A 25,601-nucleotide genomic window follows, 5' to 3' on the forward strand; every position below is an offset into this window, starting at 1 on the left:
GTTATTTACAAAACATAACGTAAAACGGGGTTTCCTAAAAATCAGCTAAAAACTCGTTTTCTATAATCCTAACGCTAATCACCGCTATCCAATTATTGTCACTTCGGGGTTGCCAGATCATAACACATAGTAGGTGACTATAGACTTGCAAGATAGGATCAAGAACTCACATATATTCATGAAAACATAATAGGTTCAGATCTGAAATCATGACACTCGGGCCCTAGTGACAAGCATTAAGCATAGCAAAGTCATAGCAACATCAGTCTCAGAACATAGTGGATACTAGGGATCAAACCCTAACAAAACTAACTCGATTGCATGATAAATCTCATCCAACCCATCACCGTCCAGCAAGCCTACAATGGAATTACTCACGCACGGCGGTGAGCATCATGAAATTGGTGATGGAGGATGGTTGATGATGACGACGGCGATGAATCCCCCTCTCCAGAGCCCCGAACGGACTCCAGATCAGCCCTCCCGAGAGGTTTTAGGGCTTGGCGGCGGCTCCGTATCGTAAAACGCGATGATTTCTTCTCTCTGATTTTTTTATCTCCGAAAGCAAATATATAGAGTTGGAGTTGGCGTCGGAGGGCATCTAGGGGGGCCCACGAGGTAGGGGGTGCGCCCTAGGGTGGGGGCACGCCCCCCACCCTCGTGAGAAGGGTGTGGCCCCCCTGGTCTTCATCTTTGCCGAGGATTTTTTATTATTTTTCCTAAGATGTTCCGTGGAGTTTCAGGTCATTCCGAGTATATTTGTTTTCTGCACATAAAACAACATCATGGCAATTCTGCTGAAAACAGCGTCAGTCCGGGTTAGTTCCATTGAAATCATACAAGTTAGAGTCCAAAACAAGGGCAAAAGTGTTTGGAAAAGTAGATACGACGGAGACGTATCAACTCCCCCAAGCTTAAACCCTTGCCTGTCCTCAAGCAATTCAGTTGACAAACTGAAAGAAAGAAAGAAAAACTTTTACAAACTCTGTTTGCTCTTATTGTTGTAACTATGTCAAGCCAGCATTCAAGTTTTCAGCATAGACCATAACTAACCACATTTGCAATAATTCTCAGGTCTCATAATCACTCATATCAATAGCATAATCAACTAGCAAGTCATAATAATAAACCTCGGATGACAACACTTTCTCAAAACAATCATAATATGATATAACAAGATGGTATCTCACTAGCCCTTTCTGAGACTGCAAAACATAAATGCAGAGCACCTTTAAAGATCAAGGACTGACTAGACATTGTAATTCATGGTAAAAGAGATCCAATCATAGTCATACCCAATATAAATTAACAGTGATGAATGCAAATGACGGTTGTGCTCTCCAGCTAGTGCTTTTTAATAAGAGGGTGATGACTCACCATAAAAGTAAATGGATAGGCCCTTCGCAGAGGGAAGCAGGGATTTGTAGAGGTGCCAGAGCTCGGTTTTGAAATAGAGATAAATTGTATTTTGAGCGGTATACTTTCATTGTCAACGTAACAACTAAGAGATGGCGATATCTTCCATGCTAAACACATTATAGGCGGTTCCCAAACAGAATGGTAAAGTTTATACTCCCCCTCCACCAACAAGCATCAATCCATGGCTTGCTCGAAACAACGAGTGCCTCCAACATACATCAGGTCCCAGGGGGAGTTTTGTTTGCAATTAATTTTGATTTAGTTTGCATAAAGCATGGGACTGGGCATCCCGGTGACCAGCCATTTTCTCGTGAGTGAGGAGCGGAGTCCACTCCTTTTGAGAATAACCCGCCTAACACGGAAGATAAGGACAACCTTGGTTGATACATGAGCTATTCGAGCATACAAAACAGAATGTTTATTTGAAGGTTTAGAGTTTGGCACATACAAATTTACTTGGAACGGCAGGTAGATACCGCATATAGGAAGGTATGGTGGACTCATCTGGAATAACTTTGGGGCTTAAGGGATTGGATGCACAAGCAGTATTCCCGCTTAGTACCAGTGAAGGCTAGCAAAAGACTAGGAAGCGACCAACTAGAGAGCGACAACAGCCATGTACATGCATTAAAATTAATAAACATTGGATGCAAGCATGAGTAGGATATAATCCACCATGAACATAAATATCGTGAAGGCTATGTTGATTTTGTTTCAACTACATGCGTGAACATGTGCCAAGTCAAGTCACTTAAATCATTCAAAGGAGGATACCACCCCATCATACCACATCATAATCATCTCAATAGCATGTTGGCACACAAGGTAAATCATTATAACTCATAGCTAATCAAGCATGGCACAAGCAACTAAGATCTCTAATTGTCATTGTAAACATGTTTATTCATAATAATCTGAATCAAGAACGAGGGACTCATCATATTTACAAAAACAAAAGAGGTCGAGTTCATACCAGCTTTTCTCATCTCAGTCAGTCCATCATATATCATCATAATTGCCTTTCACTTGCACGACCGAACGGTGTGAATAATAATAAGAGTGTACGTGCATTGGACTAAGCTGGAATCTGCGAGCATTCAATAAACAGGAGAAGACAAGGCAATATGGGCTCTGGGTTAAATCAACAATAATGCATATAAGAGCCACTTCAACAATTTAATTATGGTCTTCTCCTACTGACCCCCAAAGAAAAAAGAAATAAAACTATTTACACGGGAAAACTCCCAACAAGCAAAAGAAGAACGGGAAATATTTTTGGGTTTTCTTTTTAATTATTACTACTACAGCAGAAAAATAAACTACTACTAATTTTTTTGGTTTTTCTTAAGGTTTAACAAACACACAAGAAGAAAGCAGGAAAAAGAAAATAAACTAGCATGGATATTACAGTGAAAAAGTATGAGCACCGACATCTAGCAATGAGTGTGTGTGAACATAAATGTAATGTCGGTGAGAAATACGTACTCCCCCAAGCTTAGGCTTTTGGCCTAAGTTGGTCTATGGCCACGGCTGGCCTGGCGGATATCCATAATAATAGTTGTTGGGGTCGTACTGCGACGAAGAATAGTTGGGATCATACTGATGTGCAGCGGTTATCGCCTGCTGAGCTGCAGCGTGGAGTCGAGCTGCCTCCGCTCTCCTCTCGTACTCTTCTGCCTCCTCTCTGGTAATAACATATCTTCTTTTTGTCTGTGAATCAAAGAAGGCAGGAGCAGGGAGAGTAATACGGAAAACACGTCATTTATCAAAAATTAAACGATATAAGAGAGGTGATTCAGGCCTCTCGACAAACTGGTGCGAAGCCATAGAGTCATAATCTAAATATGCAGGAGGCAACTCCGTATCACCCTCACGAATGTCTATCTCAAGAAAATGAGCTAAGCGGGTTGCATAAATTCCTCCAAAGAAATCTCCATTATGTCTATTATGATGCAACCTACGAGCTACAATGGCTCCCATATGATAAGATTGGTCTCCTAACACAGCACTCCTAAGAATGCTAAGATCAGGGACACACATGTGACATGCTTCATCCTTAGCATTTATGCATCTACCGATGAAGAGAGCAAAATAATGTATAGCAGGAAAGTGAATGCTCCCTATGGTAGCCTGCTTATATCTCTAGATTCCCCCATAGTTATACTAGCAAGAAAGTTTCTAAATTCAGATTTAGGGGGATCCCTAACACTACCCCATGATGGAAGTTTGCAAGCAGAAGTGAAATCCTCTAAGTCCATGGTATAAGATTTGTCATAGAGATCAAACATGACTGAAGGAGAATTACGCGAAGATGAATACTCAAACCTCCTCACAAAGGAACTTGTGAGATCATGATACTGGGGGCATTTGTTATCCTCAAAATCCTCAAGACCGGCATTGCGCAAATATGCTTTGAATTCTTCTTTAATTCCCGCCCAGTTCATAAAATTTTCCGACGGCCATTCGCAAGGCCGAACTGGAGCGTCTCTTGGTGGATCCTCATCAGCATCGCGCATAGCAATCCTAGGTCCTTTCTTCTTAGAGGAACCACCTTGGAACATCTTCCTAAGCATATTGTTTTTCTCTGAAAAATTCTGAAATTTTTAGTAACTTCAAACAAAAGTAAACCAACTTCAATAATATTGATAGAAACTACTCCTACAAGTGCCTAGAGCCTAAATCAAGCATTAGAACTACTTGGAACCATATAAATTTGACATGCAAGCTCAAGAACATGGTCACCTATGCAGCACAAATTTGCAAACAATAAAGCACTAGAACAAAAACTAATTGGACCAATGGAGGAGTCACATACCAAGGAACAATCTCCCCAAGCAGTTTTGCGAGAGGTGCTTTGAGCAAGGAGATCGAAAATCACAGCAAAAGTGGCTGGAACTCGTGCTTGAGTTCGTTTTTCGGGTTTGTGTGAGACAGAGGAAGAAGATGGGTGCTGGGATAAGTGAAGGAGGGCCACCGTGGGCCCACGAGGCAGGGGGCGCCCACCACCCTCGTGGCCAGGTGGCAGCTCCTCCCGCGGTAATTTTTGCACAGTAAATCCTCAAATATTTCCGAAAAAATCATATTAAATTGGCATGTCATTCTGAGGACTTTTATTTTCGGGATATTTTTATATTGCATGGATAAGTCAGGAAACAGACTGAAAAATACTATTTTTACTTTATTTCTACTAATTAACAGAAAATATAGAGAGGGTACAGAAGGTTGGTGCTTCTAGTTTCATCCATCTCATGCTCATCAAAAAGAATCCACTAACAAGGTTGATCAAGTCTTGTTAACAAACTCATTCCGATAATCATGAAACCGGAGAAATTTCGAATAACACTAAGTTACCTCAACGGGGATATGCACATCCCCTATAATAAGTATATCATATTTCTTTTTGACAGTAGGAAGAGGAAATTCAAAACCTCCAATTATAATCGATGGAATTTTTCCAATGGAGTTGATACTATGAACTTGAGGTTGTTTCCTCGGAAAGTGTACCGTATGCTCATTACCATTAACATGAAAAGTGACATTGCCTTTGTTGCAATCAATAACAGCCCCTGCAGTATTAAGAAAAGGTCTTCCAAGAATAATAGACATACTATCATCCTCGGGAATATCAAGTATAACAAAGTCCGTTAAAATAGTAACGTTTGCAACCACAACAGGCACATCCTCACAAATACCGACAGGTATAGCAGTTGATTTATCAGCCATTTGCAAAGATATTTCGGTAGGTGTCAGCTTATTCAAGTCAAGTCTACGATATAAAGAGAGAGGCATAACACTAACACTGGCTCCAAGATCACATAAAGCAGTTTTAATATAATTTCTTTTAATGGAGCAAGGTATAGTAGGTACTCCGGGGTCTCCAAGTTTCTTTGGTATTCCACCCTTAAAAGTATAATTAGCAAGCATGGTGGAAATCTCAGCTTCCGGTATCTTTCTTTTATTAGTAATGATACCCTTCATATATTTAGCATAAGGATTTGTTTTAAGCACATCAGTTAATCACATACGCAAAAAGCTAGGCCTGATCATTTCAGCAAAGCGCTCAAAATCCTCATCATCCTTTTTCTTGGATGGTTTTGGAGGAAAAGGCATGGGTTTCTGAACCCAAGGCTCCCTTTCTTTACCATGTTTCCTAGCAACAAAGTCTCTTATCATAACATTGATTCTTTGATTGTGGGTTATCAAGATCAACAGCAGGTTCAATTTCTACATCATTATCATTACTAGGTTGAGCATCATCATGAACATCATCATTAATATTTTCACTAGGTTCATGTTCATTACCAGATTGTGTTTCAGCATCAGACATAGAGATATCATTTGGATTATCAGGTGGTTCAGCAATAGGTTCACTAGAAGTTTGCACAGTTCTATCATTTTTCTTCTTCTTCTTTTTAGAAGAACTGGGAACATCAATATTATTTCTTTGAGAATCTTGCTCGATTCTCTTAGGATGGCCTTCAGGATACAAAGGTTCCTGAGTCATTCTACCAGTTCTAGTAGCCACTCTAACAGCATAATCATTTTTCTTACTATTCATTTCATCAAGCACTTCTTTTTGAGCCTTAAGTACTTGTTCTACTTGAGTGGTAACCATAGAAGCATGTTTGCTAACAAGTTTAAGTTCACCTTTAATATTAGCCATATAATCACCCAAGCGTCTAATCATATAAGCATTTTCTTTTAATTGTCTACCAAAATAAGCATTGAAGTCGTCTTGCTTAAACATAAAGTTATCAAACTCATCCAAGCACTGACTAGCAATTTTAGTAGGAGGGACTTCAGCTTTATCATATCTATAGAGAGAATTTACCTTTACTACCTGTGTCGGGATATCGGGATCAGGAGGTTCTTCAGTAAATAAAGAATTGAGATCATATGTTTCTTCAACAGGCGGTATATTAAGACCATGTATTTCTTCAATAGGAGGTAAATTCTTAACATCTTCAGCTTTAATACCTTTTTCTTTCATAGATTTCTTTGCCTCTTGCATATCTTCGGGACTGAGAAATAGAACACCTCTCTTCTTCGGAGTTGGTTTAAGAATAGGCTCAGTAATTGGAGCAGGAGTGGCTCAGGAGCTGGCTCAGGAGGTGCCCAATTATTTTCATTTGTCAACATATTATTCAATAGAATTTCAGCTTCATCCGGTGTTCTTTCCCTGAAAAGAGAACCAGCACAACTATCCAGGTAATCTCTGGAAGCATCGGTTAGTCCATTATAAAAGATATCAAGTATTTCAGGTTTCTTAAGAGGATGATCAGGCAAAGCATTAAGTAACTTGAGAAGCCTCCCCCAAGCTTGTGGGAGACTCTCTTCTTTAATTTGCACGAAGTTGTATATTTCCCTCAAAGCAGCTTGTTTCTTATGAGCAGGGAAATATTTAGCAGAGAAGTAATAAATCATATCCTGGGGACTACGCACACAACCAGGATCAAGAGAATTAAACCATATCTTAGCATCACCCTTTAATGAGAACGGAAATATTTTGAGTATATAGAAGTAACGCGATCTCTCATCATTAGTGAACAGGGAGCTATATCATTTAACTTAGTAAGATGTGCCACAACAGTTTCAGATTCATAGCCATAAAACGGATCAGATTCAACCAAAGTAATTATATCAGGATCAACAGAGAATTCATAATCCTTATCAGGAACACATATAGGTGAAGTAGCAAAAGCAGGGTCGGGTTTCATTTTATCTCTAAGTGATTCTTTGTTCCATTTAACTAATAACCTCTTAAGCTCATATCTATCTTTGCAAGCTAAAATAGCGGCAGAAGATTCCATATCAAAAAGATAACCCTCAGGAATAACAGGCATATTTTCATCATCACTATCATCATCGTATTCAGATTCAATAATTTCTTTTTCTCTAGCCCTAGCAATTTGTTCATCAAGAAATTCACCAAGGGGCACAGTAGTATCAGGCATAGAAGCAGTTTCATCATAAGTATCATGCATAGCAGAAGTGGCATCATCAATAACATGCGACATATCAGAACGAATAGCAGAAGCAGGTGTAGGTGTCGCAAACTTACTCATAACAGAAGGTGAATCAAGTGCAGAGCTAGATGGCAGTTCCTTACCTCCCCTCGTAGTTGAGGGATAGATCTTGGTTTTTGGATCTCTCAAGTTCTTCATAGTGTCCAGCAGATATAAATCCCAAGTGACTCAAAGAATAGAGCTATGCTCCCCGGCAACGGCGCCAGAAATTAGTCTTGATAACCCACAAGTATAGGGGATCGCAACAACTTTCGAGGGTAGAGTATTCAACCCAAATTTATTGATTCGACACAAGGGGAGCCAAAGAATATTCTCAAGTATTAGCAGCTGAGTTGTCAATTCAACCACACCTGGAAACTTAGTATCTGCAGCAAAGTGTTTAGTAGCAAAGTAATATGATAGTGGTGGTAGCGGCAACAAAAGTAAAGACAGCAAAAGTAATGTTTTTGGTATTTTGTAGTGATTGTAACAGTAGCAGCGGGAAAGTAAATAAGCGAGAACCAGTATATGGAAAACTCGTAGGCACCGGATCAGTGATGGATAATTATGCCGGATGCGGTTCATCATGTAACAGTCATAACATAGGGTGACACAGAACTAGCTCCAATTCATCAATGTAATGTAGGCATGTATTCCGTATATAGTCATACGTGCTTATGGAAAAGAACTTGCATGACATCTTTTGTCCTACCCTCCCGTGGCAGCGGGGTCCTATTGGAAACTAAGGGATATTAAGGCCTCCTTTTAATAGAGAACCGGAACAAAGCATTAGCACATAGTGAATACATGAACTCCTCAAACTATGGTCATCACCGGGAGTGGTCCCGATTATTGTCACTTCGGGGTTGCCGGATCATAACACATAGTAGGTGACTATAGACTTGCAAGATAGGATCAAGAACTCACATATATTCATGAAAACATAATAGGTTCAGATCTGAAATCATGACACTCGGGCCCTAGTGACAAGCATTAAGCATAGCAAAGTCATAGCAACATCAATCTCAGAACATAGTGGATACTAGGGATCAAACCCTAACAAAACTAACTCGATTGCATGATAAATCTCATCCAACCCATCACCGCCCAGCAAGCCTACGATGGAATTACTCACGCATGGCGGTGAGCATCATGAAATTGGTGATGGAGGATGGTTGATGATGACGACGACGATGGATCCCCCTCTCCGGAGCCCCGAACGGACTCCAGATCAGCCCTCCCGAGAGGTTTTAGGGCTTGGCGGCGGCTCCGTATCGTAAAACGCGATGATTTCTTCTCTTTGATTTTTTTCTCTCCGAAAGCAAATATATAGAGTTGGAGTTGGCGTCGGAGGGCATCCAGGGGGCCCACGAGGTAGGGGGCGCGCCCTAGGGGGGGCGCCCCCCACCCTCGTGAGAAGGGTGTGGGCCCCTGGTCTTCATCTTTGGCGAGGATTTTTTATTATTTTTCCTAAGATGTTCTTTGGAGTTTCCGCTCATTCCGGGAATATTTGTTTTCTGCACATAAAACGACATCATGGCAATTCTGCTAAAAACAACATCAGTCCGGGTTAGTTCCATTCAAATCATACAAGTTAGAATCCAAAACAAGGGCAAAAGTGTTTGGAAAAGTAGATACGACGGAGACGTATCACGCCGCAACCACGCACTCCTGTCCTCCTGGCACAAGGAGGGAGACGACTGGCACTGTGGGCCAGTGGGCCGCACAGTGCTGGGCCAGGTAAGTTTTCTTCCTTTTTATTTAATTTTATGTTTTTAAATTTTATTGTATGTTTTGATTTAATTTTGAAACCAAACCATTTTGTAAATTTATAAATTATTCTGGATGCTTACAGAATTATTCGAGAGCCCTACATAAAGTTTCAGAATTATTTGAGCTATTAAATATTTTATGGCGATTTATAGCTCCAACTCCAATACTTATTGGATTAATTCAAAGCCCATTTATGTCCTCAAAAAATAATGCACCATTTTTGTTTAGGTTTTCACCTTGTGCCATTAATCATGAACATTTTTAAGGGCATTTTGGGTTCATTGAAAATTATTTTAGTTGAACCTAGTTTATTAATGTGGTGCTAGGGTTTACCAATCCTCATTTCAAGTTTCAAACAGATTTAAACATAATGAACACATGAAATGCTAGCCTAGTGCATACCAAAACTAGGTATGTGATGGATAGATCCTAACCATTTTCTGTTATCTCGTCGATTACGGTTAAGGTGTGGTAATCTCTTGTAACTCGATGGTGTTATGCCGTGTGATTCCTCTTTAAGCAATCGGCCTCTCACACTTTTACAGCCGGGATCCTCCATGATGCAAAGAATTTTTTACAATGCATTAAAAAAACTAGCCACTACATCGTACGATGCAGACGGCCATTTTATTAATCACTAGCAAGATGACATCAAGATGTACTTTTTACAAAACACCTGTTGTGATTGACCCATACGGAAGTAACCCATATGTAAAAATTAATGATATCTGAAGAAAGAGGAGATAAGGTGAGGAGGAGTGGGGCATGGTGGTGATTGGTGGTCGGAGTGAGCCAAGGCATGGGGATGGACGATGCTGGCAGCGGATACCATGCCAGATTGTTTCAGAGGCTTCCTTTTTTTGGAAAGCAACATGGCTTTATTACTCAACGTGCGGGCAAATCGCCCATAACACAAACGCCCACTTGGGCAGGTACATCCGTTTCCCACTGCATGCAGTGGGCCTGTAACACCCTCGATGTGACTATAGCTCCCACGTGTCGAGGCACGACTTAGAGACATAATCGCACTGAAGGCATATGTCGCAAGTTAGGCAATCTTCACAACATCCCATGTAATATATAGATAATAAAAGGGGAGATAACATAGTTGGCTTACACTCGCCACGTCAATCAAGGTACATAAATAACATTACATCATCCAAACACTCATGTCCCGACTACGGCGCCAAAATAAAAGATAACCCAACATGCGACACGGTCCCGATCACCCCCAACTGGGAACCACTACTGATCGTCAGGGAAAGACACATAGTATCGTTGAGAGTCCTCGTCGAACTCCCACTTGAGCTCGAGCGCATCACCTGGAGTGGAATCATCAGGCCCTGCATCTGGTGTAATAGTAATCTTTGAGCCACAGGGACTCAACAATCTCGCACCCTCGCGATCAAGACTATTTAAGCTTAATAGGTATGGAAAGGTAAATATGTGGAGCTGCAGCAAGCGACTAGCATATATGGTGGCTATCCTGTTCGCAAAAGAGAGCGAGAAGAGAAGGCAAAGCGCGAGCGAGAAACTAGAGGACAACCTGCGCAAACATTACTCCAACACCGTGTCCACTTCCCGGACTCCGCCGAGAAGAGGCCATCACGGTAACTCACATGGTTGATTCATTTTAATTAAATTAAGGTTCAAGTTATCTACAACCGGACATTAACAAATTCCCATCTGCCCATAACCGCGGGCACGGCTTTCGAAAATTCAAATCCTTGCAGGGGAGTCCCAACTTAGCCCATGACAAGCTCTCACGGTCAACGAAGGAATAGACCTCCTCCCGAGATGTTCCAATCAGACTCGGTAGCTCGGTTCTTCAAGACACTTCGACAGGTTAAAACAAGACCAGCAACACCGCCCGAATGTGCCGACAAATCCCGATAGGAGCTGCACATATCTCGTTCTCAGGGCACACTTAGATGAGATCTCCATACAACTAAAACCAAACCTCGAGTTTCCCCGAGGGGGCGCTGCACAGGACTCTAGTTCGGACCAACACTCAAAGGAGCACTGGCCCGGGGGGGTTTAAAATAAGATGACACTCGGGCTCCGGAAACCCAAGGGAAAGAGGCTAGGTGGCAAATGGTAAAACCAAGGTTGGGCATTGCTGGAAAATCTTTAATCAAGGCGAACTATCAAGGGGTTCCCATTATAACCCAACCGCGTAAGGAACGCAAAAATCCAGGAACATAACACCGATATGACGGAAACTAGGGTGGCAAGAGTGGAACAAAACACTAGGCGAGAGGCCGAGCCTTCCATCCTTTACCAAGTATATAGATGCATTAAGATAACATGGCAATATGATGGTATCCCAACAAGTAAATAATGTTCCAACAAGGAACGGCCTCCAATCTTCACCTGCAACTAGCAACGCTATAAGAGGGGCTGAGCAAAGCGGTAACATAGCCAATCAACGGTTTGCTAGGACATGGTGGGTTAGAGGTTTGACATGGCAATTTGGGAAGCTTGAAAGCAAATGGTAGGCATCATAGCATTGGCATAGCAAAAGAGCGAGCATCTAGCAAAGCAAAGATAGTAGTGATTTCGAGGGTATGATCATCTTGCCTGCAAAGTTGTCAGAGTTGACTGGATCCTCGAAAGCAAACTCAACGGGCTCCTCGTTAGCAAACTCAACTCCCGGCTCTACCCAAACAAGACAAACAAGCAAATGGAACACAATCAACCACGTGCAAGGATCAAACAATATGATGCAAAGATGATATGCTATGCGGGATGCGATGCGGGATGCATATGCAAGATGTGACAAGGAATGCATGAACCTGGCCTCAACTTGGAAATCCAAGTGTGCCACTGGAAATATGAGATGAAATCGCTTGAAAACGATATAAAGAACGCCGGAATCAGAGTTACGGTTTGGAAATGGCAAGCGATTCAAAAATGACACCGGTCTGCGATTTACAGCAAGTAGCCATCTAAATGCAATGAGATGAACATGCTAATGCATTCAAACATGGCATCAAAATACATGGCAGGGATGCATTCAAGGTGCTTAACAAAAGTCTAGCACTGAGCTACGGCCAATTCATCCATTAACAGGTTCAAACAAGCATGGCAGAAATGCATATGGAAAACAGATCTCAGACTTAGTGAAATTAACACTTGTCTGGGATTTCAGATCAGGTAGCACTCTTCGGAGCATGAAAACTATATGCTACAGGATCTGAACATGGCAAAGTAAAGCATGGCATGGAGCTACTCAAAGAGCTTAACAAAAGTCCCTTAGTGACCTTGAGCCAAAAGGGATCAGAAAATACAATTGCAAGCATGTGAACATGGCAAAAACATAATCAGATCACAAACTTGGTGAAAACTGGAGCATGCTGAAACAGATATCAAGTAGGCATGTTTACGAGCTCGATGCACTCACTACAGAGCAAGTTATGACAAACTAAGCATACACCCATCAAGAATAAACAAAATGCAAGCTAGAAATGGCAAGAACAATAGCATAGCATGCACAGATCAACTACAACATCCTCGGCAAAATCGCTAACAAGTAGACAATCTGCCCAGATTCACGAAGTAGCAAAAGTAGAGCTCGATTGACTCAAGCTAGGTGCTCCATAATTGCAAAAAAGACATGGATGGATGGATCACTACAAGATTAACAAAACATCCTTACTGATCATCCTTAAAAGAGGCACGGATCACTAGGAAACAACATGAACATAAGGCCATATGAGATAAACAGCTCAAGGACTTAGTGGAAATGCTAAGTCCCTGAAATCAGCATTACCAAGTGCCTCACTTTGTAAGCTTGTACTAGTCACCACACACATCACAAAAATACATGGGTTGCACCTCTGGAAAGATGGCAAAACCCTTAACAAAACATATGTAGAGCTCATGGGCATATCATGCACACAATAATCATGGCAAAAATGACAAATATCTAAATGGAGCAGCAGATCTGACAATTATCTCAAGTAGCCCTCTTCTAACAGCATTTCGGGCATCAAGATGAACTCAAATGAAAATGATGCAATGGAATGAAATGATGTGCTCTCTGAGACGAACAATTTGATATGCTATATGCCCAAAACGGAGCTACGGACGCAAAGTTATAGCACGATGAACAGGGCAACATGAACTAGGGTTTCTGGAGAAAGTCAACCCGAAACAGATCTAGATCTGAGATCCGGCGGCACGCTTCCCGAGGTTCACCGGAGATGCACTGTAGCTGGCCGGAGCTTGTCGAGGACGCCGGAGTGAGGAGAAGAGAAGGAGCCGGATCCGGGGCGCGAGGGCGGCGAAGGAGCTCCGGGCGGCGAGGGACGGCGGCGAGGCGCGCGGGCGGGCGGCGCACCGGAGTTGTGGCGGCGGAGGCTGCCGGTGTTGAAGTCGGCCGCGGTGGCGCGGCGGCACCGGCCGGCGAGAGCGGGCACCACCGCGGAAGAAGGCGCGGGCGAGGGGCCTGGCGGCACGCGGCGGATGGGCCGCGGGGGCCGGCCTCGGGCCTGGCGGGCCCTCGCGGTCGGGGGGGGACGAGGCCACGTGGCGGCTCGCTAGTGGCTGCGGGGCGGCGGTGCAGGACGTCTGGCGCGGACCGGACGTGTCCGGCGCGGTGCGATGCGGATTTTAGGGTTTTGGGGTAGAGGAGATCCGGGAATTGAAATGGGGGAGGTATATATAGGCATAGAGGGAGCTAGGAGAGTCCAAATGAGGTGCGGTTTTCGGCCACGCGATCATGATCGAACGCTCTAGATGATGGAGAGGGTTTTGGTGGGTTTTGGGCCAACTTGGAGGGGTGTTGGGCTGCAACACACACGAGGCCTTTTCGGTCCCTCGGTTAACCGTTGGAGTATCAAACGAAATCCAAATGGTACGAAACTTGACAGGCGGTCTACCTGTAGTAAACCAAGGCCGCTTGGCAAGTCTCGGTCCAATCCGTAAATTTTAATCCCCACACACGAAAGAAAGGTAGAAAGGACCACTGGAGGAGAACGAAGTGCCGGAATGCAAAACGGACAACGGGGAAAATGCTCGAATGCATGAGATGAACACATATGCAAATGCAATGCACATGATGACATGATATGAGATGCATGACAACAATAACAACACACGGAGACAAAGACCCGAACCCGAAAAAATAAAATAATTTAAGGCCGAAAACGGCAAGAGTTGGATTACATATTGGGTAAATCACATCCGGGGTGTTACAGGGCCGGTTCACACAAACGACCAAGGCTAGCTAGTTCATGAGCGACAGAATTCGCGCTACGACGACAAACAGAGATGTAAAAGTGAGAGAACCAGAGCTTCAATTGGTATTCATGTCCTCGATGACAGCTGCGTACGCTGAAGAATCCACCCTGCGCAGATCCAACACCTCACCCAGTAGTTGTGAGTCGGTCTCAACCTCTACTCGAACCATACCGAGCTCGGCTGCCATATTGATCGCATGTGACATAGCTATAGCTTCAGCAGCAAAGGCATCACTTACGTTGTCACTTCTCCCTGCCCGGGCACATAGCAGGTTGCCCTCTTTTGATCTTACCGCAATTTCCCATCCGGCGTGATGCTGACCAGGCACAAAGGATCCGTCCACATTTTGCTTGTACTCAGACTCCATCGGAGGTCGCCATCTCTCCGGGTTATCCTTGACAGCTACTTTCCCAAAGATATATAGGTATTCGAGAACATTGCTTCTGGTTCGCCTCGCCACTTCTGCTGCCGCAAGAGGCAACTCTCCCTCTCTGAGTTTGTTCCTATTTGACCACCACAACCACCAAAATGTGAGCACGTGTAGCCGCTTTCTTTCATCGAGACCCCAAAGATAATCTATCATCCCATGCACGGACGTAATAGTCTCCAGCTCCATACGTTCCTTCTCCATGGCAAGGTCCCTCCACACTTCCTTCGCTGACTTGCATTTTATGAACACGTGTGCTCCGTCCTCATCAGCCTTACCACAGAACAAACATTTCGTGTCGGCTATTGGGATTCCTTTGCGTGCTACATTGGCTTCCTTTTTTAATTGCTCAATAATGAGATTGTGGGAGATAAGGATGAATGATGGAAGGGCTTATCTGCAAATGTGAAGAGAGGTACGGGTATCTTTTTGCAAAATAGATCTGACAACCTATATCGCAAGATGGCAGGCACACCATCATCACCAACTCAAATTTTTATAAGAGTAAAGATAAAATACATCCAAGTCATCGAGTACCAAAAAGTTTATATCAAAACAGGACATCTCGGTCAGAAACAAGATTACATAGTTCATCCACATAATCTCTCCATGGTGCGCAAACCAAAAACAAAACCTGAGTAAACAAACTCGAGCAATGCCACGGAGGAATTGTTCACGGTGTCAACGGACTTGGCAACGTGGACGTTTGCTATTGGAATTAGGAGGTGGAACGGGGCCCACCCCCGAGGGGGCAGAGTTATTGTTTGGTAAATTCTGTAAAGAGCCTGTAAAAGCCCGTGTAGTATTAGGGGATGTTTGTTTTCAGGGACTTTTTTGTGTAGGGACTAGAAAAAGTCCCTCTTAGAGACTTTTTTATCAAACGGGAGGGACTTTTTAGGGACTAAACTAGGCATTTGAGACTAAATGAAGAAGACTCTCAAGGAGAGTCTTTTTGGGACTTTTGGAGACTTTTTCAACAATACCCCTCAATGCACCTATTGGCCCGCCACCCCATGGTGTTATTTGATTGTTATTTTCCTATATACTAGGGGCAATATGGTCATTTAATAACCTCAACAAGGAGAGACTTTTTAGGGACTAGGGACTTTTTAGTTGGGACTAGAAAAAGTCCTACTTCTAGAGAACCAAACACCACCTTAGGCTGCTTGTAATGGGTAGTATCATAAGTTAGTATCATGCATATGATACTAGTGTATGATACTACCTCTCTAATTCATAGTATTATATAGTAGTATCGTAGATGACTTTATTTATTGTCATGCATGACATATATTAGTGTAGCATTTATTATGATACGGTATCATAATATGATACTCAACCTTTTCTTTCTTCATTTAATTCTATGCCACATCATCTAAATTGCCTAGTTGGCATACATGATACTAGTTATGATACTCTCATTACGACCAGTCTTATTGGAACAAACCCTGTGCAACTGTTTCAAACGTGTTCTGAGCCATCATGAAAGAGGATTGAACGAAGCACAGCACACACTAGCTTATACTCTTACTACAAGCAAACTAAACGACGATCCCGTAGTCAGCGGTGAACTCAAGCAGAGGCTGCAAACCCCTCGTCACCGGCGGTGGCGGGAATGCTCTGTCCGTTGGGCGCGAAGCAGCTGTTGCGGCGGATCTCGCCCACGTTTCCTCCGGGTTGGTACTGACTCAGCTTCACCAAGGAGTCACGGAACTGGCTGTAGAACCACCATTTGTTCTCGGCGAGGCCTTTGACCGCCCAGTCGGTGCGCCCGTCTCTGATGAGCACTTGGTCGGAGGTGAACACCCCCTTTCCCTCCATCAGGTTTTTGAAGTACTGGTTGTCCAACACGATGGGGGTTTCTACGTCGAGGTCCTGCAGCCGGTTCTGGTCGCTGGAGCAGTTGGCGGCGAGCCTCCTGGCGAAGTCGGCGTCCTCGGAGAAGCGGTTGTTGAAGGAGCTGCAGTGCGCCTTCCCGACGGTGTGCGCGCCAGAGAGCGCGACGAGGTCAATGGGCTCGAGATTGCGGCTCTTGAAGGCGTTGATGAGCGTGTCGGCGTCGGCAGTGGACTGCGGGAGGTCGAAGACGGCGCTGCTATTAGCCGGCTCGAGGCTGTCAAACCGGCCGAGCGGCAGGTCGTAGAAGTAGAACATTTCGCTTTCCCCGGCCTGCATAGGTTCTTTCGCGAGTGAGGTAGGGAGATGCTTTCGTTGTACAGTACAACAGCAGCGACCGACGTGTGCACGTACCACGAAGACGGCGTCGCGGGTGGCGAGGGCGATGATGTCGGCGCAGGAGACGGTGGCGCCACAGGCGGCGTGTACCTTGACGCGGACGTCCTCGATGAGCTGCATCGCACGCGGCTGCAGCGTCTGGTTCGGCGGCAGGTCCCGCTCGCTGTTGGGTCCCGTCAGAAGGACGGACGCATCGCATCCCTGAAGTGCCGCCGGTTAGGCTGAAGCAGAAACACACAAATAACGAGCAGTTCAAAGTGGAATCAAGAGTCTCCCCCTACCTGAGGAAAGCAGTCGTGGAAGAAGATACGGAGGAGGCCGGCGGCGATGGCCACCTCACCCAGGACCGCGCTCTCCACGATCGGCCACACGATGTCTTGCAGCTGCGGGCAGGAGTTGGCGTGGTAGCCGTAGGAGAGGCCGTTGGCCAGGGTCACAGGACTACTCACGTCGGCTGGCATGGAGATAAACGACCGCTTTGACAAGGCGGGGGACAGCACGGCGGCAAGGAGGCCCATGGCCAAGATCGCCCTGCTCGACGCCATGGATCTCAGCTAGCCTCGACCTGCATAAATTCGCTGCAGCTGCCGGAGTGTGGCTTCCTGGCGTCAACGAGATGCTGTCATGTATAAGACGAGCACACCTCTGCAGCTGATGCCGATCTGAGCTACAGAGCACATGCACTGGATCAAGTCGCTAGCAAGCTACAGAATGACCATGTGGTGATCCAAAAAATGTACCTCTACTGATTAATTAATGGTTGTGTGCCTGCAGATTTTCCATGACTGAGAGAGGAAGAAGTCTTGATTATTCCCAGTTTCCCTAAAGTCTGCACGTGGTTTGTCGACAACCCATGTGCGTGGTAACTTTCGCCATGGTCGGTTTGGTGCTGGTGGTCTAGTGCGATCCCCTCATTTCTACGATCTTAACACCAAGTCTTTAGGGAATCTCAAAGATTCCTCATGCGTAAGACCCTCAAAAAGGAGGTTGTAATTGCATACACTGCGACTTTCGTTGAATTCAGCAAAGATTGATCTTGGATAGAATTACATCGTTCATCTGATGTTGTACTCATTCTAGTTCTTTTGTAATCCAAGTGTATGCTCATCAGACATAATTTCTTTTGCTCTAATTCTGCTTCAGGTTTTGCCAAATTGTTTATAGCAGAAAGGAACGAGCAAATTCCAAAGTAGCACTGTTTGTATCATCCCTATAAGATAAGTAACCCATCATTCTAAGAGCATCTCCACTCGGTCCCAGGACGCCCCTGAGGACACCTTTTTAGACTCGGTTTTAGACTCGGACAGTTTTTTTTGCCGAAAAATGGCCCGGCCACGCCCCAGCGCGCCCCCAGGACGTCAAAATAGCGCCGACAAACCCAACCAAAACCCAGCATGTTGGGGGGCTCTTGGGGGCGCCGGCGGAAGTTTCGGCGAATCGTATCTCTCCACATGTCCTTTTTTTTGGCCCACTTAATCATTTCCCTCACAAACTTTTGGTTGGGGTGGGGTGTGGCTGGAAAGATGCCCTCCCCACGCACTTCTATTTCGCCGGATGAAGCATTTGGCATCAACTTTTTTGGTTCGGTGGTATTCTTGAGGGCTCCAACGGCTAGAGATGCTCTAAGGCCCTTCCAAATGCTCCAACTTTGCATTTTTATTGAACCTTGAATGACAGTGAGAGAAAACTACCACTGCCTTTATATTAAAAAAAAACTGAACCATGGAGATTACATACTTACATGGGTATAGCAGGTGGTTGGCTGTTGAGCTAGCCATTTTCTTCATGTGGAACTCGAAAAAAGGTTGTGGTGTCCATATTATCTTTTTGTAAGTTTGCCAATAAATTGTTGTTGTATTTTTTTTTCTATTAAGACAACACCTACAATGAGAGAAGGAGCAAGGAAAATATAATAATATTTGTTATTATTGCTGGTTGTCTAACATACAACCTCTCTTTTCTTTCTTATTTCTCTCTCATCCACGAACTATTTTGCAGAGTTGGCATAAGTTACGGGACGTTGCCATGGCCTCATTGGAGTGCCCTTAGCATACTATTCTCAACAACCAGATCAGTTGTGCTAGAAGCTAACTAGGAATGGAGAGTTTACGATTAAATCCATGTATCCGGATGTTATCAACGCTAGCTCTATTCCTAGTTCGAAACATGTCTGGAATGTCAAAGTACCTTTGAGAGTTAAAGTGTTTATGTGGTTTGTACACAAACAAGTCATTTTAACTAAGGACAACTTGGCAAAACGCAACTCGACTGGATCTAAAAAATGTAGTTTTTGTGACCGGGATGAATCCATCAAACACCTCTTTCTTGACTGCCCGTTGGCAAAAAATTTATGGCGGACTGTTCACATAGCTTTTAATATTACTCCTCCGAATATTATCAACACATTATTTGAGACGTGGCTTGACGGGATAGATACCATAACAGCAAGACACATTCGTGTAGGAGTATGTGCTTTATTATGGGTAGTCTGGAACTGCAGAAATGATTTGGTTTTTAACAGAACAACAAATACTCATTTTTTGCAGGTTATCTTCCGAGCCACTGCATTGATCCGTATGTGGTCGCTACTCACTCCGACGGAGGCCAGGAAGCGTTTGGTTACTGGATTTATCCGATGGGAGATGGTAGAATGGGTTATTTTCAACCGGTTTGGATGGCGGTTATGTAATATGATAGGCCATTAGTTTTCCAATCTTTATTTTGCCAGCCGGTTGTGGTTTTACTTTTACTCTTCTGCTCTTTGTGAGCATTTTTTGGGTTCGTTTGTTTGAGACTTCAAGACATGTGATGAACTTATTTGCTTATTAATAAATGTGGCCGTATGCATCGTTCTGATGCAAAGGCCAGGGATCTCCCCCTTTTCGAAAAAAAACAAATTGGCAACGGTTGTTGCTTGCTAGATTGCATACAAGCCTCCCAAAAGGGAAATTTCTGAAAATACTTATTTTTTACGACACATGTTGGAACCACATGTTTGTGTTTTTTAAGGGAAAACCACACGTTTCTGTTTTTATGAACCGAATATTGAATACAACAAATAGACAATTTAGAATAAGCAAACATTTTACTGCAGTGAACAAAACATTTTTCAACACGTGATTGCAACACACCAAATATTTGACTATGTTAAACAAAAAAAATGTAACTGCTGAACGAAAAGATGGCCAAATTCAGCAAAAGAAATTCGTGACTATAGTGAACTAAAAATTCTGATCATGGAACAAAAGATATATCCATAGTTCACCTTTTTATTATGGATAAAAAATCATATGCATCAAAGTAATGCTAAAAAACAGAAGAAAAATACCGGAAAATATTGATGACAGTTTTCTTTTTAGGTAGATATTTGGATGACATAGTAAAATCATTACATAGTGTAATGCTGACGTCATTAAAGACTTGCCGTCATATTGCACTCCTGGAGTGTATGATGTCCCGGCAGAGGAGCATATTGTCAAACATCTTGCGTGCACACAAGATACCGATGCTAAACAGTTGATCTTCAATCTAATCGACTCACTGTTGCAGGAAGAGTTTGTGAAAATAGTAGTCATGATGTGGGATTGGTTCAGCGATCCACGGAAGAGGCATATCAAAGTCCAATGTCAACTTACGGATTGGTTCAGCGATTTCTATAAGAACAATCAACTGCATCACAGAAGAGGGGCAACGAATTGGTACCTGCTGCTCGTGCGAGCCGGCCGAAGTGGATCCCGCCCCCTATGGGCTGTGTCAAGGTCAATGTCGATGCTGCTCCTGCGAAGAAGCAGGTTCGAGGGGCGGTGGCGGCGGACGGCAGCTTCTTGGGAGCGTCCCGCGTAATCGACGCTGGCTTCACCGATCCGACAACGATGGAGGCAATTGCTTGCCGGAATGCACTGGCTATTGCCGAAGATTTGGGGCAAAGAAGGCTTCGGGTGGCTGCTGATTGCTGGAGGTGACGATAAACTCGTACTTTGACTACAAGTGGTACGTGGAGCCCTGTGACGTCGACTGTCTAGCCATTTTTTGTTAGCAGCCTAGACCCAGCTACCGGTCCATCGGCATATGTTCGGACGTTTTTAATGCGCATCGCATACTCCAGTACAAGTGAAGAGCCCACTACATCTCAAAAGACTGGCCTGAAGGGAATGTGGCACCCTCCCTTATAAGGAGCTTCTAGCCTCCTCCTATATCCAAGGTGAGACTAAAGTCACTAGCACTACCCAAGGTCAGGTTCCTGACACCCCACCCCCCTAGAGAAGCCCCCTTAGGATGGCGTGGGGCCCAGCTCTGATACCACTTGTTAGCAGCCTAGGCTCAGCTCCCGGTCCATTGGCATATGTTCGGACGTTTCCGGTGCACATCGGACACTCCAGTACAAGCGAAGAGCCCACTACATTCCAAAAGACTGGCCTGAAGGGAATGTGGCACTCTCCTTTATAAGGAGCTCCTAGCCTCCTCCCATATCCAAGGTGGGGCTAAAGTCACTAGCACTACCCAAGGTCAGGTTCCTGACATTTTTTCACTCGACCCAGCGGCCAGCGCACCCCACCCCGGCAGGGGAAAAACCTCTGCCTTGATGCCCTTCGTTTCGGCGGCCATGTGGCACAACAGCCGAGGCAGGCCCGCGGGCTGCGCCGGGTCACCGTCATTGGGCGGCGTCAGGCATGCCCGTGAGCGAGCCCCAGCTGGCGCGAGTGCGGGCGTGGCAGGTCACCGTCATGGGGTGGTTTCGGTTGCGCACGTGTGCACCCCTTCTTGCGCGGGAGCTCCTATACGGCGCTGCAGGCGCCGGTTCGCGCTGCTGGCCCTTGCAGCGCCCCGCACTGGGCCGGCCCACGAACCATGGTGACCAGGGGAATGTAAAAACCTCGCCAAAAAAATGAAAATAATAGTGTCGAAATCACTAAGGAGTACTCATTGCAAAGAACACTCCACTTTCCCAGGGCGCGACAAGTGGCGCACATGCAGCGCGCCACTTGTCACCACATGAGAGTTTTCCTTTTTTCTAGATCCGTTTATTCAAAACATTTTCTCTCTTAAACCGTGCGTCCAAATCTCGAACCGTTTTTATCATTGGATTCCTCACGTTGAGATCTTGAAAACTAGATCCCATGTTGATAGGTTTTGATGAACTTTTTTTTACGAAAAAAAACCGGATGAAAAAACCGGGCGAAAAAACCAAACCAGGAGCACGGTTTTTTCCCTTTCCGAAACAGGCACGCCCGTGCCTCTCGCAAAATCACAACCGTGCCTCTCGTGGAAGCAAAACCGTGACTCTCGTGTAAGGAAAAAAAACAGAAAACACGTTTTTTCCGTTTCCGAGAGGCACGGCCGTGACTCTCGCGAAAGCACAACCGTACCTCTCGTGAAAGCAAAACCGTACCTCTCGTGAAAGCAAAACCGTGACTCTCACGAAAGAAAAAAAAACAGAAAATGCGTATCTTTTTCCCTTTCCGAGAGGCACGGCCGTGACTCTCGCTAAAGCACAACCATGCCTCTCGCGGAAGAAAAACCGTAACTTTCACGTAAAAAAACAAAACATGTTTTTTCGTGAAAAAAAAATCGAATTTTTTTTATCGAAAAGCTAAGAAAGACGGGGGAAAACCAAAACGTCGAAAAAACCCAAAAAAAACATCTAAAATGCCGAAAACGCGTGCGGAAAAAAACAAAATCCAAAGGAAGCATCCAGAGCGCGACACGTGGCGAATGATTGAGAGCGCGACACGTGGCGAATGATTGAGAGCGCGCCAAGTGACGCTGATCGTTGCGAAGCTCCCGAAGAAGCGCTCGTTAACTAGTTGCTCCTTAATAATGCTATCTACAGGATTCGAACTTATCACATCGTGTTAACATACAGATGCCAATAGCTAGACGACCTACTTGCCATTGTCGATTAGCACCAGAGGCGATAGCATAATAACAGGGTTGCAGCGCTATTTTATTCATCTATTGTATCATTTATTTTTTTTGAATTAATTAAAAAAAGATCATTGTTTTGACAAAAGTTCATTGATTTTGCAAATAAGTTCATCGATTGCGAAAAAAAGTTCATCAAATTTGAAACGAAAGTTCATTGATTTAGAAAAAAAGTTCACTGGATTTCAAAAAAAAGTTCATCGTATTTGAAAAATAGTTCACCGGATTTGAAAAAAAAGTTCACCAGATTCAAAAAAATTTCACCGGGTTTGGAAAAAAGTTCACCGGATTTGGAAAAAGTTCATCGATTTTGAACAAAACTTCATCGAATTCAAAAAAATTCACCGAATTCGAAAAAGAGTTCACCAAATGCGAAAAAAATAGAATTAGAAAAAAAGTTACGGATAATTTCAAATTTTCTTTAAAATAAATACTCACGCATTTAAGAAAAAGAAAAAAAAGAAAAGAAAAAGGAAAGCTTCGTGAACAGAAAGGAATAAAAAGGTAGAAAGAAGAAAGATTTATGTCCCATGGTGGTGTCGTAGTGGTTACTTGGAGTGGTCTAGGGTTCGAATCTGGTTTACGCTTCTTTTTTTATCCTTTCCAGAAAAGAAAAACGTAAAACGGACCAGCCCAGCTCGGACTGCTGCAGGCGCCTGTTGGCAGATTGCACTGTAACGGGCGCCTGCAGCGCCAAATAGGAATTGCGCTCTCGCGCACTGCGCCGTGCGAGTTGTGTTCGCCTGTCGGCGTCCTTGGGCTTCGGGCTGGTTTACTCACTTGCGTTAGCTGGGCCTGATCGATTTGTCAGCGCCACTGGACTCCTGTTGGGCTTCATCGCTCGCTAGGAAGCTTGCCCGTGGGATTTCGGTTAGGCCGGCTGTTCGGGCCTATTTGGCGCTGCAGGCGTCGGTTATTACTTTTTATGCAAACCGACGCCTTCGCTGGTACGCACTATCCATTAGGCCGTTGCCCACTAGTGCAAATCTACTTCCCTTCTTTCCTTTATTTAGTTCTTCAGTTTGTTTTGTTTTTTTTATACTTTTCTGTTCATTCTTTTTTGTTTTCTTTAGTGCATGATTTTTTATCAAATTTCATGAACCTTTTTTCTAAATTGATGAACTTTTTAATTAGATTTTTTTTAAGAGTTGATGAACTTTTTTACAAGTTTGATGATTTGTTTTTTCAAATTTAATGAACTTTTCTAAATTTGATGAACTTTTTTCAAAATCGATGAACTTTTTAAAAATTTGATGTACTTCTTTTCAAATTTGATGAATTCTTTTTCAAGATCGATAAATATTTTCCAAATTTGATGAATTTTTTTTAAAATTGATGAACTTTTTCCAAAATCCGATGAACTTCTTTCAAATTGGATGAACTTTTTTTCTAATCGATGAACTTTTGTTTCAAATTTGATGAACTTTGTTCAAATTTGATGAACTTTTTTCAAAATTTTATAAACATTTTTTCATTAAAAATTTGACTTTTCCAAAAAATGAATAGTTCAAAAATGTGTAATAAATAGCGCGTCTCGTATGGTTCTTAAAGTGTTTGCGTCTGCTATAAATCATCAGTATTTCGATGGTGTAGTGGCTAGCTAAACAATCCTCCAATTTAGAGGCACGGGTTTGAGTCATTGTTCTCGCATATTTTTGCGTATTTTTCGCAAGACATTTACTGCTCTCTTTCGTCTGTGGGCAAGGCAACTAGGCGTTGTCAGTAGGCGTCGGTTCTCTTCGAGAGGCAACCGAACACCAGCCGACTACGTCTCGCACGGAGGCTGGATCGGCTTCAGTAAGCAGCGAGAAGGATCGATCGGGTTCTGTTAGCAGCGCAAGAATTGCTCGGGTTTAGTTAGCTGCAAAGAGATTGATCGGGTTCAGTATGTAGTGCGAGGGATCGATCGCTCGGGTTCAGTATGTAGTGCGAGGGCGAGATCAATCGTTGGGGTTCAGTAAGCGAACGCTTCGCTCGATTCAGTTAGTGAACATGGCTCGCACACACGCGCGCATACGAGAGAAACACGAAAACAGCTGCATCACTTGGGACCGGCCACCTTCTGATTGCCCATTGTAACCGGGAACTCCCCGTAAATTTTCTTGCCCTCACTTCTACCATGATTTTTTTACATCATGGACGACCCAAAGAATATCACGCAGGTGCGTCTCCGGCCCGCCTAGGACGAAAAGCCCATTTTCTATCATATTTTTTGTCATAGAAGTAGGAGCCCGCCACATCTATGATGATACACTTTTTGTCACAAGTATCATCATAGAAGTGTCACATCCATGACAAAAAAATTGTTCATGCCATAGTGTCACGGAAGTGTCTTTTTTGTAGTGTTATATAAAGTTAGGACAAAACTATATTTCTTTCAACAAATGCAAACCAGACTCCACCTACACTAAAAGCATGATTATTTTGTATACATACCTGGAATTTTTTTGCAATACATTCAATATATTGACCCTTTGCGGCTGCAACATATCAAGTTGTGGGTTTAACCGTATCGAAGGAGAGATATGAAGTAGGGTTGCAACGCTATACTTAACTCTTGCCTATGAGTGGATGGA

At 43.8% G+C, this 25,601-nt stretch overlaps 1 protein-coding gene across 6 annotated transcripts; it reads right to left on the reverse strand.

Moving 5' to 3' along the window:
- Window positions 1–16,197: 16,197 nt before the first annotated feature.
- On the reverse strand, window positions 16,198–21,134 carry LOC123041551 (peroxidase 42). Of its 6 annotated transcripts, none has more exons than XM_044464168.1 (4): window positions 20,806–21,134; window positions 17,844–20,643; window positions 17,385–17,765; window positions 16,198–17,304 (listed from the first exon to the last, which is right to left on the reverse strand). In XM_044464168.1, exons 3-4 carry the CDS (start codon window positions 17,646–17,648, stop codon window positions 16,441–16,443), a joined length of 1,128 nt encoding a protein of 375 aa, XP_044320103.1. In that variant the 5' UTR covers window positions 17,649–17,765; window positions 17,844–20,643; window positions 20,806–21,134; the 3' UTR covers window positions 16,198–16,440. The 6 variants fall into 6 exon arrangements, with proteins under 6 accessions (XP_044320103.1, XP_044320116.1, XP_044320108.1 ...); XM_044464181.1 differs by having other exon boundaries at window positions 16,198–17,037; window positions 17,119–17,304; window positions 17,385–20,643; window positions 20,806–21,117; XM_044464173.1 differs by lacking the exon at window positions 17,844–20,643 and having other exon boundaries at window positions 17,385–17,705.
- Between the last annotated feature and the right edge of the window lie 4,467 nt (window positions 21,135–25,601).

The sequence above is a fragment of the Triticum aestivum genome, chromosome 1A, assembly GCF_018294505.1.
Source record: "Triticum aestivum cultivar Chinese Spring chromosome 1A, IWGSC CS RefSeq v2.1, whole genome shotgun sequence".
NCBI classification, from domain to species: domain Eukaryota; kingdom Viridiplantae; phylum Streptophyta; class Magnoliopsida; order Poales; family Poaceae; genus Triticum; species Triticum aestivum.